This window comes from Drechmeria coniospora, chromosome 02, assembly GCF_001625195.1.
Source record: "Drechmeria coniospora strain ARSEF 6962 chromosome 02, whole genome shotgun sequence".
In the NCBI taxonomy this organism is placed as follows: domain Eukaryota; kingdom Fungi; phylum Ascomycota; class Sordariomycetes; order Hypocreales; family Ophiocordycipitaceae; genus Drechmeria; species Drechmeria coniospora.
The window spans coordinates 2,770,777-2,784,205 of record NC_054390.1 but is presented as its reverse complement, the minus strand read 5'-3'; the positions used below and the strand labels follow the sequence as shown (position 1 = coordinate 2,784,205).

The 13,429-nt window shown below is 58.4% G+C and overlaps 3 protein-coding genes across 3 annotated transcripts; 2 read left to right on the top strand and 1 right to left on the bottom strand.

Moving 5' to 3' along the window:
• Nucleotides 1-7,257: 7,257 nt before the first annotated feature.
• DCS_03905 (uncharacterized protein) lies at nucleotides 7,258-8,447 on the top strand (the record flags this gene model as incomplete). Its single annotated transcript, XM_040801218.1, has 4 exons — nucleotides 7,258-7,312; nucleotides 7,373-7,566; nucleotides 7,677-7,741; nucleotides 7,793-8,447. 4 exons carry the CDS (start codon nucleotides 7,258-7,260, stop codon nucleotides 8,445-8,447), a joined length of 969 nt encoding a protein of 322 aa, XP_040656251.1.
• Nucleotides 8,448-9,343: 896 nt separating this feature from the next.
• Nucleotides 9,344-10,925, top strand: DCS_03904 (putative histidine acid phosphatase; the record flags this gene model as incomplete). Its single annotated transcript, XM_040801217.1, has 2 exons — nucleotides 9,344-9,992; nucleotides 10,126-10,925. 2 exons carry the CDS (start codon nucleotides 9,344-9,346, stop codon nucleotides 10,923-10,925), a joined length of 1,449 nt encoding a protein of 482 aa, XP_040656250.1.
• Nucleotides 10,926-11,348: 423 nt separating this feature from the next.
• DCS_03903 (Major facilitator superfamily domain, general substrate transporter) lies at nucleotides 11,349-13,429 on the bottom strand (the record flags this gene model as incomplete). The annotated part of the gene is made up of 5 exons (XM_040801216.1): nucleotides 11,349-11,419; nucleotides 11,504-11,671; nucleotides 11,739-13,053; nucleotides 13,127-13,224; nucleotides 13,384-13,429. 5 exons carry the CDS (start codon nucleotides 13,427-13,429, stop codon nucleotides 11,349-11,351), a joined length of 1,698 nt encoding a protein of 565 aa, XP_040656249.1.

Sequence of the window (13,429 nt, the reverse complement as noted above, 5' to 3'; positions counted from 1 at the left end):
GAGTGAGGGAGTCTCGGGGGATCGTATGGACCACGGACCGTATCGCAAGTACGGACAGTACAAGCATGCAGCTCCATGTGTCACACACCCTCGTGGCCTTGACAACGCTATTCCTGGCAGTGCGAGGCTTGAATGGCTTCCTTGCCTCGTGGCCACCTCCCCGAGCCCATGTCCGAGCTTCAGCTATTGTGACACTATCGACCGGGTGGCTCACGGGCAGCCTTGGATGCGGCGCGAGGTGAAGGCAAGCCGACTCATGGTCTGTTGGGGCAAATGCGGCGTTGAATCATGCCGCAAGCTGCTGTCTCGGATACTGTACGAGCCGACGGGACGGCCATTTCGAGAGTCTGAGCTCAAACTGTCGCATGCGTCAAGACACAGGATGCGATGCAAGGTGCGAAGCTGTGCCCTGCATCCGTTCGTCACGCGGCGCCGAGTGGTCTGAACCGACGTGACGCAGTGTCGTGGGACGCGTGGTGCCGTCGGCGACGCGACAGGGTGCCGTCCGGCTGCCTTGTTTCCTTTCTTGGTCTGTTTAGCTTTTGTTGTTGAGAGAGACATGCGTGCATGCGGTCCGGCAGGCAATGCCGTCCTGGGAGGACCACACCACCATAGGCCAGTCCTTTCTTTTTCGCGCCATGACATGCGATGCTGCACCCCGAGTCTGTGACTGCAGATCGCAGGCGCGCTTGGGCATTACCAACGAACTACACACTACCCGTACATGTACGGATACTCGGTGCTGTGCGCGGGGAAAAAAAAACTGGTGGATGATGGGGATGGCTGGGAATGGGAGGCCGTACATGTGCCCGCGCTGCCGAGTCCTAGCAGGTGCCGCTGGCTCGATTCGGCACTGGATACCCCTGAGAGCGCTGACCTGGCCGGCCTCATAGCTCCTTCCCACCAGACCCGGGGTCCGTGACCGTGCGAGTGCGAGTGCCGAGTAGAATGGAACCATGATAGAATGCCTCATTTTATGAGCGGGCAGGAACAATCGTACCGAGCATGCAAGTGTACACGGCAGTGTACCGTGAGTACTTACTTGCACAAGCACTCCGTGCGCGAACAAGTAAGCACACCCACCACCTACAGCTGCATTCACACCCAAGGGGTGAGTGGGACAACAAGCTTGAATTTTTCTGTTTCGCAAGACATGCATGATGCGAGACGATCTGCATCGTCAAGTACGATAATGGAAGGCATGTATGGATTGGAAGCGAGAGACGCGGACGACGGTTCGGCGCATGATTTAGGTGGTGCCTGCCCTCATTCGCGGCTGATGATGCGCAACGGAAGGTTTGGCCCGCCCCTGCATAATGCTCAAATCCCAGCAGCAGCAGCAGCAGCAGCAGCAGCAGCAGCAGTTGCGGGACGGTTGAACAGTGCTTCAAGCACTCCGTACGTGCACGTTTACTTGTATTACAGTAATTACGAGTACGAGTACGACTGCGAGTAGCTTGGTACTATAGTACCTAGGTATCACTGCACCCGCCGCCACGGTGCTTTCATGCTATTAATATACTAATCACAGAGCACTCCGTACTGGACTCCGTAGTGCCTCCCTACTCCGTACTGCACGGAGTACATGGGATAAAACGACGGCGATGCAGGCGGGTAGGTACCCGTCGTGCCGTGCAAGGCGTGTCTGGCGTGTCCTCCTCGCCCACCGCCTTTCAACCACCCTCCCTTCGACCTGCCATGCGTCGGGCCCAGTCCTCATATTAGTGCCTGCGATCCCGATCCCGATCCCCATCCTGTCCATCCCTCTTGGCCATCGTGCCTTGGCAAGCACATCGCACATTCTGTCCTCCGAGTCGCCAGAGAGCTCCTAGACAGCCCATGAATCGCGCCTTCTCCTGGTCGTCACGTCCTCGAATCTCGTTCGACTCCTGCTCGGCCCCTGCTTCCCTCGAGCCTCCGTCGGCCGCCCGGTTCTCGTGGTGGCTCGATATCCTGCCACTTGGCTCTCAGCCATGCGCCCGAGCCTGCACCATGCTCCTTCGTCCAAACAGTCTGGGCCGGCCGGCCGGCCATTCACGTTCGATTTCGGGAGCGGAAGGCTCGCCTATTCCTGCGGGAACGCGAATGATGTGTTTGGAGACGCCATCTTTCACCGGTATGCTCTCCAAGCAAGCATGGTTCTTGGACAGCTCTTGGATAACATGGACATGGTAAGCGCGTGCACACATACGGATACGAGTACGGATGCCATGCTGCGGGTGTGCAACGGTCCATCAATCCAGCCCACTGCCGTTTTGCATTCGGCTTTCCATCGCATCGTACGTGTACTGTAAGTTGCCCTACCTGCCCTCCGTACTATCGAGACATGGCTCGGCTAGGTCCCAAGTCCCGTGCGACTTGTCAGATTCGCTCCGTGCTGGCACGTCCGGCAGTCGAGATTTCGACCTTCATCGCGGATTACCAGTCACCAGCAAGAGAATGCACCAAAGTCGGCCAGCCAGCTCCCGCTTCGAGCCCTTGGCGCTCCCCGTCAATACAGTACAAGCCCGTGCGAGGTTGGCAGGCGGACCATGGGGTGCGGCCGTCTGGTGGAAACGATGCATGGCAGGCAAGGCACTGTACCATGATGCAGACACAGTGCTCGTGTCGATGCAAATCTCTATTTGTACTCCGTACCTTGCGCGAGGCTCCAAACGCTACCGTTACTAGCTGGGGTAGATCCTTTCCCATCCAGGCCCGTTCCGAGGGAAGATTTTTTTCGAGGAATAGGGGGGGGGTCTGAGGTCATGGCGATGCCAGCCGGTGATGACGACCAAGATGACAAGGTACGCTACGTGGACAGCAAGCCGATGGCCGGTCATAGCCTCCCCAGGTGGGAGTGCTGCCCGTGGATCGAGAGTGCCATGACAATGGGAAAAAGAAAGGCCGGCATCGTTCTGGGCAGCCGGAAAACCCACGCGGCACTGGCTGGGAATCGGAAACGCAAAAGACAAAGTTGCTTGGGCAGTCGGGACCAAGCCGGGACCGCATGCGAAGGAGCCTGGTGCCTGGTAATACCAGGCTGTTACCTGCCTCTGTCAGGCCCGAGCACAACCCCACAAGTTGCAACATGACGACTTTTGCTTCCCACAGCACAGCCCCCATGCCGGACCCTGCGTTCCGTCCTCACCTCCGTTGCTTCTTTCTTTCATGCGCCGTTTGCACGACTATGGAGCCCGACGTCTGCACCCAGGTATTAGTTTCTGAGTCCATGATTCCCTTGCGGAGTCCGGAGCACGGCGCCTGTCGGCTCGTCAGTTTGCTGCTGCGTTCCGAAGAGTCCTTCGGTCGTTGTTCCAAGTGGCGCCAGCCAAGCTTGGGCGCACTTTGCCGCCACGGAGGAGGGTGATTGTCCTCTTTTCCCCTCCTTTTTTCCCCACGAGGTATTACCGGCGAACCGACGGGTTCCTCGACCTCGTTTGCTTCTGGAGCGACCCCTCGTCCAGAACTTTTCCATTGTCGGGAGTTCCAGCAAGCAAGGGTGCGCGCCCCGGCGGGAGGGTATACCCATACGGGTACGGAGTACTGGTACGTCTCTCGTCTCTGAACGTGTGACCGCACCAGCAGCACTGGCACGAGCATGTACATGTACCTACGCATGTACGGATACACGTACTTGCATGCATGTGCCTGCATACTAGCTTTGGTCTGGCCGCAGGCTGTAGCGGTACCTACGGTACGAGGTAGCCGCACGGCCGTGGCCCCAACCCTCGGCCTGCCAGGGCCCAGGGGCCGCTTTCTTTGTTCACTCCATTTTTTTTTACCAGAATAAGTATCCATACGCGTAGGTACTCGCACTCGTCGCATCTACCTAGGATCGCTGTGCGGAGGATACATGTACTTGCAGTGCAAATACTCCGTCCTGTACTCCGTGGGTGTACTTACAGTAGAGAACCAAGTACGGAGTACTCCGCAGAACTTGCTTACAAGTATTACTACTCCGTACGTACCTCGCCGTTGTTTTTTTTAGCTGCCGGCTTCGATCCCTTCCCTAAGTACCAGGTACCTAGTACCTATGTAGGTACATGAGTAAATTGCATGAGTACAGTACTGGCATCGGTACTAGTCACAGGTGATACATGTACCAAGTACTAATAATACTAGCTACAGTAGGTACAGTACTGTACGCTGCAAAGGCCATCCATCCATCCGCCTTGGCCAAGGACAGTCGCACTGGCAGCAGTTGCTAGCAGCATGCTAGCAGGTGTTGCTGTTTTTGATCCTCCATCGCCGTCGCCCATCCCCGACTCGCCATAGCAGTTCGATCTGGATCCACGACGCGCAGGTCATCTACGATACCTGCTGCTCAGTGTCCTCTCGATAGCACTCTACAGTACCCTTACTCCGTAGATGCTGTACAGTGCCTACCTTAGTACCTAGTGTACTACTACAGCACGCCCAAGTGCAGGAAGGACTATACCACCACGTCTAGTAATATTATTCACGCCTCGCCGGCCTGCGAGGATCCCTGCTGATCCACGACAATGAAGAATTATCCGAGAGTGTGTCAAGAACGTTGGACCCATCTGCGGCGGCAGAACAAAGCAACCTGCTCACTCGCCTTGTTTTACCTTCGATTGACACGCCCCTCACCCCCGTTTGACAAGCGGGCGCGCCTCGCACACGAGCACTTTGACGCCCGCTCCCCCTCCCCGGTTTCCCATCCCGCCCTGAGTGCCAGTCCTCCAGTCCGGCCACGACCTCTTGGTGGTAAGAATAGGTACTGCGCAATCAAGTATGTGCATGTGCGTGCAGCGCAGGCACTTTGTGCTTGGCCGCTCCATCTCCGTACTCGGTCCTCGTTTTGAATGATATAATACCTGCTCCCGCTCCCACGTCAAGCATCGGCTCTCGTGACCCAGATACAACCACAACAGCAGCATCACTACATTTGCCTTTCTGATACCGTCCTTGTCTTTTTTTGCCTCACCAACAGGATACCATCTCCTTGCAGCGCTTTCTCTCCGCGCCCTCCATCCATTTCCTGTCGCCAACGCAGCCCGTTTCGTCCTTTGCTGTGCCTGAGCTCGACTCTACTTCTCGATTCGCACATCCACCGGTTCGCCACCAAGTCCTGATAACCATCTCTTGTCGCCTGCTCACGGCCCCTCGTCCATGAACTGGCGGAACTCGTTCGACACTGTCACGCTCTGCATCCCCGGCCCCGAGCGCACTCTTCTCGCCACGATTCTTCCCAAGCCGGCCGAGCACCGACCTGAGCATCAAGACACGACAACGGACGGACGCAGGTGAGCGTCGCAACATCCTCCCGGAAGGGCGCGTTTTCATCTAACAGAAACAGACCCCAGTCCTTGCCACGTCAGTGGACATCATCAACCATGTGTGACTTTACCCAAAACTACTACATTTACGCCTCCTGCACGGATCCTGGCGCACACTTCTGCAGCACCTCGACAGACGGCAGTCGGCAGCACTCGTGTCCCATGGGCCCGCACGAGCGCTACATCGTTCTTCCCGAGAGCTGTCCGCTGTGCGTAGGCTGACGACGGCTCACGGCCGGCTCGCTGGACGGAGCCGACGGACCTTTTCTTCTACGACACCGCCTCTTGCTGTTGACACGGAGAGGTTGACCTGCCTCCGCAGCACCCCCCCCCCCCCCCCCCCCCCCCCCCGACGACGCCCCTTGCACTTTGGCTCACGATAATCATGCCCGGCATTCTCTTGTATACACCATTTCGACATGAATAACCAGCTGCGTCCATGCCAGGAACAAGTGGAAACACGCCAGACCATACACTAATGCCTTGTCTAGTGCTCATAGCCCAGGCGCATGCACTTGCAGCTTCTTCGTTTCTTCTTCTTCTTCTTTTATTTTTATCCATGGCGCAGAATGACAGACATGAATGGGCAACGGAAAGGCGCAGGATGCTTGTCACCTTTCCCTGGGCCCCACGATGTGGCCGAACTTGGTGCCAAAAATGTGCATGCGATGGTAACGGCAAGTCGGTGAACCAAAGTTACGGTCACGTCTCGACTGGTCGAGTACTTCAACCCGTGCTGTACGCAGTTGCCCCTGATGTGAAGGAATGGCATGCGATAACCTTGTTGGTCCGTTGCGCATCTACTACGGTGCTCTACCTATGTGCATGGATGGAAAAGAGGCATTGAAGCGGGCAACCCAATCTGCGCGGTGAGAGGACTCAGGAATTGCTGTTTTTGAGTGTGCGTCTCGCCACGGCCATCTAGAGTATCGCGACGACAAGAGAACGATGACGAAAATGCTCGCTTTATCGGCTCCATGCTTCCTACCCGCTCTTGCATCTCTTGCTGTGATGTAGTTTTCGAGGTTCTTCCTTCACATGGCCCAAGTTCGAACATGGGGCACGAGCTGACGGCACAGATGGGGTAGAAAGTCACAATCATGCTGCTATCATGCTCTGGCGATGATGCGACGTGAGACGTCGGTGTTCGGTGGCACAGTGGTGGCATGTGTTTCTGTCAGTACCAAGGGCATGGGCAGGCACCGAGTAACCGTGTGCAATCGTCCCGGGGTCGTCCAAGTCCGCTCATTTCTGCCTTTGGTCGAGGTTCACGGAACGGAAACGGAGGAGGCACAAGGTTCGTATAGATCGTACCGGTGCCATGACATGCCAGTACAACAACGAAGCCAAAGAAAAAAGAGAGCATCACTGTATTGCATGTTAATGAAGTATACATCACAATCCTCACAGTCCAACAGGAGTACCGAGTACTTACGGTTCGGTCTATCGTCGGATGGGGTTTCTCCGCTCCCGACCCATGCCAGTCCGATGCACGCGCTCCGTACTCCGTACAGTACTCCGATTAATACTGTACATGTACTTAAGTATGTATTACTTACCTGTATTCATACTAAAGAACGATAAAGCCGGGAACCGAGCTCCATGCCTTGCTAGCTGACGCCCCACCTTTGATTTGACGGGCCGAGGCACATCGTCAAGTCACTTACTCTGTCGACCTCCCGAGTCCTGAGAATCTCGAGGCAGGGCGTCACCAAACTCCACCAAACACCACCACCCCAACCGCCATCAATGCAACGAGGGCATGTAATAACGTGTGCAAGTGCTACCTAGCTGTCAACGAACCGGACGTACGACGCCCGCAGCCTACCATCCGAACCCGATTACGACCTGCCCTACCGCTCCACGACGTACAACCGCTGTGTTGGCTCGTCTCTCCCGTTGCCGTACCTTAGCATTCCTCGCGTTGCCTGGCCTCGGGTTTTCTTGCGGAGAAAAATCTACGACAAAGTCAACCATGTCCGTCCCGGAGTCTAAATATCTGAGCTCCGTCTGGCGAGATGGCATCTTCAGTCAGTCTTCCATCCGGCGTGGCGGACGATCAGCGTAACCGCTGGCTGACGATGGCACAGAGGACCGCGTGGTGTTCGTGACGGGCGGTGCCGGCACAATTTGCAGCATGCAGACCAGGGCCTTGGTACGCCTGGGAGCCAACGCCTGCATCATCGGCCGAAGCGAGGGCAAGACCGAGCAGGCGGCCAAGGAAATTGCCACCGTGAGGGCCGGTGCCAAGGTGATTGGCATTGGAGGCTGTGATGTCCGCAAGGTACGTGTGGCATGTACATGGATGGAACCCACGTCAAAATCCGTCACCGGACGGAACGCCCTTGAGGTTGGCGGCGCCAGCTTGTAGCTAACCGTCCTTCTCTCACGCAGCCCGAAAGCCTGCAGGCGGCGGCCGATCGCTGTGCGCGCGAATTGGGAGGCATTGACTTCGTCATGTGAGTTCCCTAGCATCCCTGGGCACGACGTCCGTTTGCTTTCTTTCCGAGCACCGCGTCACGGACGGACACGTACGCCCTACTGCCTGCCAACGCTGACGCGAAACCCCTCTGGTCTAGCGCCGGTGCGGCTGGCAACTTTGTCGTCTCGCTCGAGGGCATGAGCCCCAATGCCTTCAAGTCCGTCATGGACATTGACGTGCTCGGAACCTTCAACACCATCAAGGCCACCATCCCCCACCTCCTCCGCAGTCCCTCGCCGCGCATCATCTACGTCTCGGCCACTTTCCACTACACCGGCATGCCGATGCAGGCCCACGTGGCGGCCGCAAAGGCTGCCGTTGACTCTCTCATGGCCTCGGTCGCGCTCGAGTACGGACCTCGTGGTGTTCAGAGCAACGTCATCGCCCCGGGCGCCATCGAGGAGACCGAAGGCGCCGCGAGGCTGCTGAGCTCCGATCCGGACCAAGTCAAGGAGTACACGTCGACCATCCCCTCGGGCCGCATCGGGACCGTGCGGGACATCGCCGACGCAACCGTCTTCCTCTTTAGCGACGCCGGAAGCTACGTCAACGGACAGGCGATTCCGGTCGACGGTGCCGCCTGGCGGAGACAGGGAGCGGCGAGCATCGGTGCCGACAAATCGATGCAGTACCCCAACTATTTGCTCGCGGCGGCCGATGAAGGACAGAAATCAAAGTTGTAAACGTGGAGTTGCAACATTTTGGTCCGACCAGGCTGCAGCCGACACATTTCTCTATCCCTCCCTACAGTACTTGTAGGTGTAAGTACTGCCGTGTCGCCGATTTCTCCACCATAAGAAGGATAGAAGGAGTGGGGTGGGCTGAAAAGCGGGGGAGAAGATCGCTGACTTTGAAGTTGCCATCGAGACACGACGCGACCTGTCGATGCTCGTACGCAAGGCTCCCGCTACCCAAGAGGGAGCGATTGTAGGTGTCCACGTGCTGTAGATATGGAATGACCGGACGACTGTTTTGCCGATGTTGTCTTCGTGCGTTCCGTGATGAATTGTGGAATGTCGTACAAGGCAAGCGGTGGATGCGCTGACCGCCAAACACTGGCGGGGAACAAGTATGAAATTGGGGGGGAGTTGAACACAAAGATGTGTTTTGTATGGCTGGGTAGCTCCGGACGATACTACCTTATTGATAAGAATTATCCACCTCAATGCGACGAAGCCTGCCTGCCGAAGCGGATCGCCATGGGCTCACTTGCCGCAGGTCGGAAACCACCTCCTCCTCTTTTGCTTCCCTCTCTCTTTCCCTCCTCCTCGCCGCCATCATTTACTCACTCGCCGAGTTCTTTTATTTTATTTTGATTTTCCCTTCCCCTGCCACGGGCGAGGAGACGAGGCGAGATTCCACAAGCCGTCGAGAGCACCACCTCCTCCAACAAGACGAATCCCACCAGACGGCACACGACGAGTCGGATCATTCAAGACGACGTATTCGTACGTGCACATGTAGACGGAGACGACGGCGGGGGAAAAAAGTCAATATAGTTCGCGACCCCCCACATCGGCCACCAAAAAAATTACGAGATATACAGCCAGCCCGGCAAAGAGCGAGTGATACCATCACCATGCGCTCGCCCTCCGCACTTCTCCTCGCCGCCGGCCTCTCGGCCGCTGGCACCGCCAATCTTGTCTCAGCTGCCGACAGCGAGCGCATCCTCGGCGTCTACCTCTTTCACCGCCACGGCGACCGCACCGCCAAGGCCTGGAGTCCCGTCAACCTCACAGCCCTCGGCGCCGACCAGGTGCACAACTCGGGCACATTCTACCGCGCTCGCTACGTCGCCTCCGAAGCCGGCTTTCGCGTTTCCGGCCTCAGTTCCGACGACGCCGTTCTCTCCCAGCTTCAAGTCGTCTCCCCCAAGGATGCCGTCCTCCACAACTCGGCCCTCACATTCCTCCAGGGCCTCTACCCGCCGACCGGCCGGACGGAGCTGCTCGCCAATGGCTCCAAGATCGAGGCTCCCCTCGGCGGCTATCAGTACATACCCATCGATGCCATGAGCGAAGCGGCCAGTGGTGACAGGGCCGAGAGCAACGCCTGGCTGCAGGGCGGCAGTGGCTGCGGCAATGCCGTCGTCAGCTCCAACAGCTACTTCGCCTCGGCCGAGTACAAGGCCACCTACGACGACAGCGCCGCATTGTACCAGAGCCTCCTGCCCGTCATCAACTCCACCTACGGCACCGACGCCGCCAACTTCAAGAATGGCTACAGCAGTAAGATAGACGCCCGTTCCGTTCTTCCCTTCTCCTTATTCCGTCCCGTGTCATCTCTTTCATGAGGTGAGATGACTGGACATGACATGACTCTTCATGACTTGAGTACCTGCTGACGACGGATATCCCCCAGTCTACGACCTCATCAACGTTGCCACCATCCACAACTCCTCCATCTCCTCCCACAGCCTCCTCACCAAGGAGACTCTCGCCCGCCTCTATCAGCTGGCTTCGGTCCACGAGTGGAACCTGGCCTACAACGCGACCGAGCCTGTGCGCTCCATTGCCGGCGCCGTCCTTGCCGGCCAGATTCTCGACGCCCTCGACGCCGTCGTCGACGGCAAGCCGTCCGCACCCAAGCTGAACGTCCAGTTTGGCGCCTACGGCACCTTCATGGCCTTCTTTGGCCTCGCCCAGTTGCCTCAGGCAAACGCCGACTTTTATGGCGTTTGCAATTACGCCTCGAGCATGGCCTTTGAGCTTGTCACCACCGTCCAGGATGCGAAGCCGAAGCCGGCCGATATTTCCGTACGCTTCCTCTTCGCCAACGGCACCGCTGCCGACAATGGCCTGAAGCCCTTTCCCCTCTTCGGCCTGGCCAAGGAGACGCTCTCTTGGAATGACTTTAAAAGTGCCATGGCCAAGTTTGCCATCGCAGACACGGAGCACTGGTGCAACCTCTGCGGCAACACCAGCGGCAAGTGCGCCAACAGAGCGACCGTCGCCGCCGGCGACGTCTTCCAAAACCCCATGGCCTCTGGCAAGGGCGTCTCCAAGGTCGTCGCCGGCGTCATTGGCGCCCTCGTCACCCTCGTCGTCATCCTCAGTCTCCAAGCGGCCATCATCCTCCTCGGTGGCCTGCGACTCGTCAAGAAGTCGTCCTTGTCCGGTGTCCGGCGAAGCGCCGACGTCGGCGAGCTGGGTCACAAATGAACCGACGGTGGCGAACGTAGCAATGGGTCGGCGTCACGCACATCCGAGCCGCCGTGTAGGCTGCTGGGGAGGGCATGGACGGAGGATAAAGGGCAACTGTCTGGACATCTAGTACTTGGAAACATATTGTTCTTCGACCGTCGCGACAAGCCGTCGCGACTAGCCATCATGAGGCCATGAAATGCCTGGATAATAAACATCAGATAACACAAAAACGCGCCCCTAACGTGCTAGCATCCATGAACTGCCGCCCATCTCCGATGTACCAATATGTCCTTCGTCGCAATGAGCGACCCGCCCGGATTAGCCAACAAGTAGTAAATCGCTACCCTGCTTCCGAATCCTGGAACGCCAAATTATCGACATGCATGTGAAGAGCCGGACAGTGCTGCGGCGTGCGTATATATATGCGCTATCGGTTCTTCATCGCAGACCCGCCATCGCCAGGGGGTCATGGCGGTGATAAAAGGCCCTGATGCGCTTCCCGTATATGTCTACGTCGGCGGCAGACCGAAATCGTCAGCCAGAGCGCCGTGCAAGGGCCAGGAAGGGAAGGGAAGGGAAGGATCGACACTCACACATGGGAATGCTCAAAAGACAGACGCCGACCTGGACGGACGAGATGATGATAAAGACAAACTTGATGCCGCTCTGGATGAGCCAGTCGTAGGCGTACCAGGTCAGTATGAAGCTGAAGATGTTCTTGAAGATTATCATCAAGGTGAAGCCTTCAACCGTCATGTTTCCTGCGCCGATGAGGGTGAGAGGCCGGCCAAGATGCGGAACAAGAGCCAAAGGAGAGGGGTGACTCACGGTAGGCGTCGACGATGTAGAGGGAGCTCGCGACGGTGCCGATGACCATGCCCATGACTTCAAAGGCGAAGAATATGAGCGGGACGATGTACTCGAACTTGCCCGAGATGATGTCGTCGGCCGAGATTCCAAAGCCGTAGAGGCCGATGCCGCCCGTGATGAGCATGGGGATGACGAGCAGGATGCGGAACTCGGGTTCGTAGATGCCCCTGTTGAGCCGGGTGAGAAGCCTGACGCTCGTGTCGGCGAGCAGACCGGCGATGACGAAGCCGATGATGGCGCCGATGAACGGGGCCGTGTACGTGTATCCCGCCTTGAGCTCGCCCCAGAAGTAGGGGGGGCCGACGAAGACGATGGCGATGAGGACGCCGATGAAGACGGTCCAGCCGATCATGGTGCCCTGAATCAAGCAGCCCCAGACAAAGGCCGGGTTCATGAGCAGGGGGAAGGGGCGCAGGAGGAGTTTCCAGTAGCGCTCGTGCGTCTTCCGGCCGTCGAAGAGGGCAAGGGACTGGAGAAAGGTCTTCTTGGGCGTGTTGGCGTCGCCGATGGGCTGCAGCTCCGACGCGTGCGCACCCAGTCCCGTCGGTCGAGCGGCGGCGGCGAGGGCGTCGGCGTCGGCGGGCGAGCTGGACGAGGCCGAGTTGGGGCCGGGATTGAGCTTGACCTCCTCGATTGTGCCGTCGATGTCGAGCCGAGTCTCCCGCCGGTACGCCGTTTCCGGGCACAGGAAGAAGACGGCGGGGAGGGTGGCGGCCATGAAGATGGAGACGAAGTAGAAGGACCAATCCCAACCCATGCTGGCGGTGATCTTGCCGACGATGACGGGCGTGAAGAAGGCGCCGCCGAAGACGGCGAGGTTGGTGAAGGCCATGCGCATGCCCCTCTGGTGGACAAAGTACAGGTCGCCGACGGCGGCGTTGAGCAGGCTCTCGAAGGGGGCGGCACCGATGCCCTGGAAGGCCCTCGCGGCGGCCATGCTGTTGTAGTTCTCGCCGGACGATCCGGCCCAGGCGCTCGAGATGACGATGATGAGCATGCCGAGGAGGAAGAGGTGGCGCTTGCCCCAGACGCGGCCGGAGGGCACGAAGAACATGGCGGCGGCGCCGGCGCCGAGGAGGAAGTAGCCGGTGAGGACGGCCGTCTGGGTCAGGGGCACCGTGAAGACGAGGCTAAGGACGAGCGTGTTGGAGGCGAGGATGGACCCGAGCGAGGTGGCGAGGATGCCGGCGAAGCAGAGGGTGAAGGTGATGAGATCCCGTCTCCACAGCGGCCAGTTGAGCGGGTCGTTGGGGTCGTCCGAGGGCTGGGGGATCTGTGTCAAGGCCTGGTCAGCGTCCGTCCCATCGCCATTCCGCATGACGGGCCGCGACCGGGCATGCACGTACGAGGATGATGCCGTTTTGGCACTTCAACGGCGGCGCTTCATTGCCGGATGCCTCCGTCTGGTTGTTGGAATCGTCAAAGTACTTCAATCGAGTCGTGCCTGGGATGAGGTCACCGTCAGTTCATCGGTTCTCTCGAGATGCCACTAGACGGCCACCGTCGGCTCGGCAGATCTCCATGCGGCATCGTCGCGACGCGGAGAGCGGAGAGCGTGGAGCTGAGGAGGATGAGGGCAGATGAAGGGCGCCGGTTTCCTTACCAGGCACGTGCTCGCCCGACTTGGGTTCGAGGATTCCGAGGCCCAT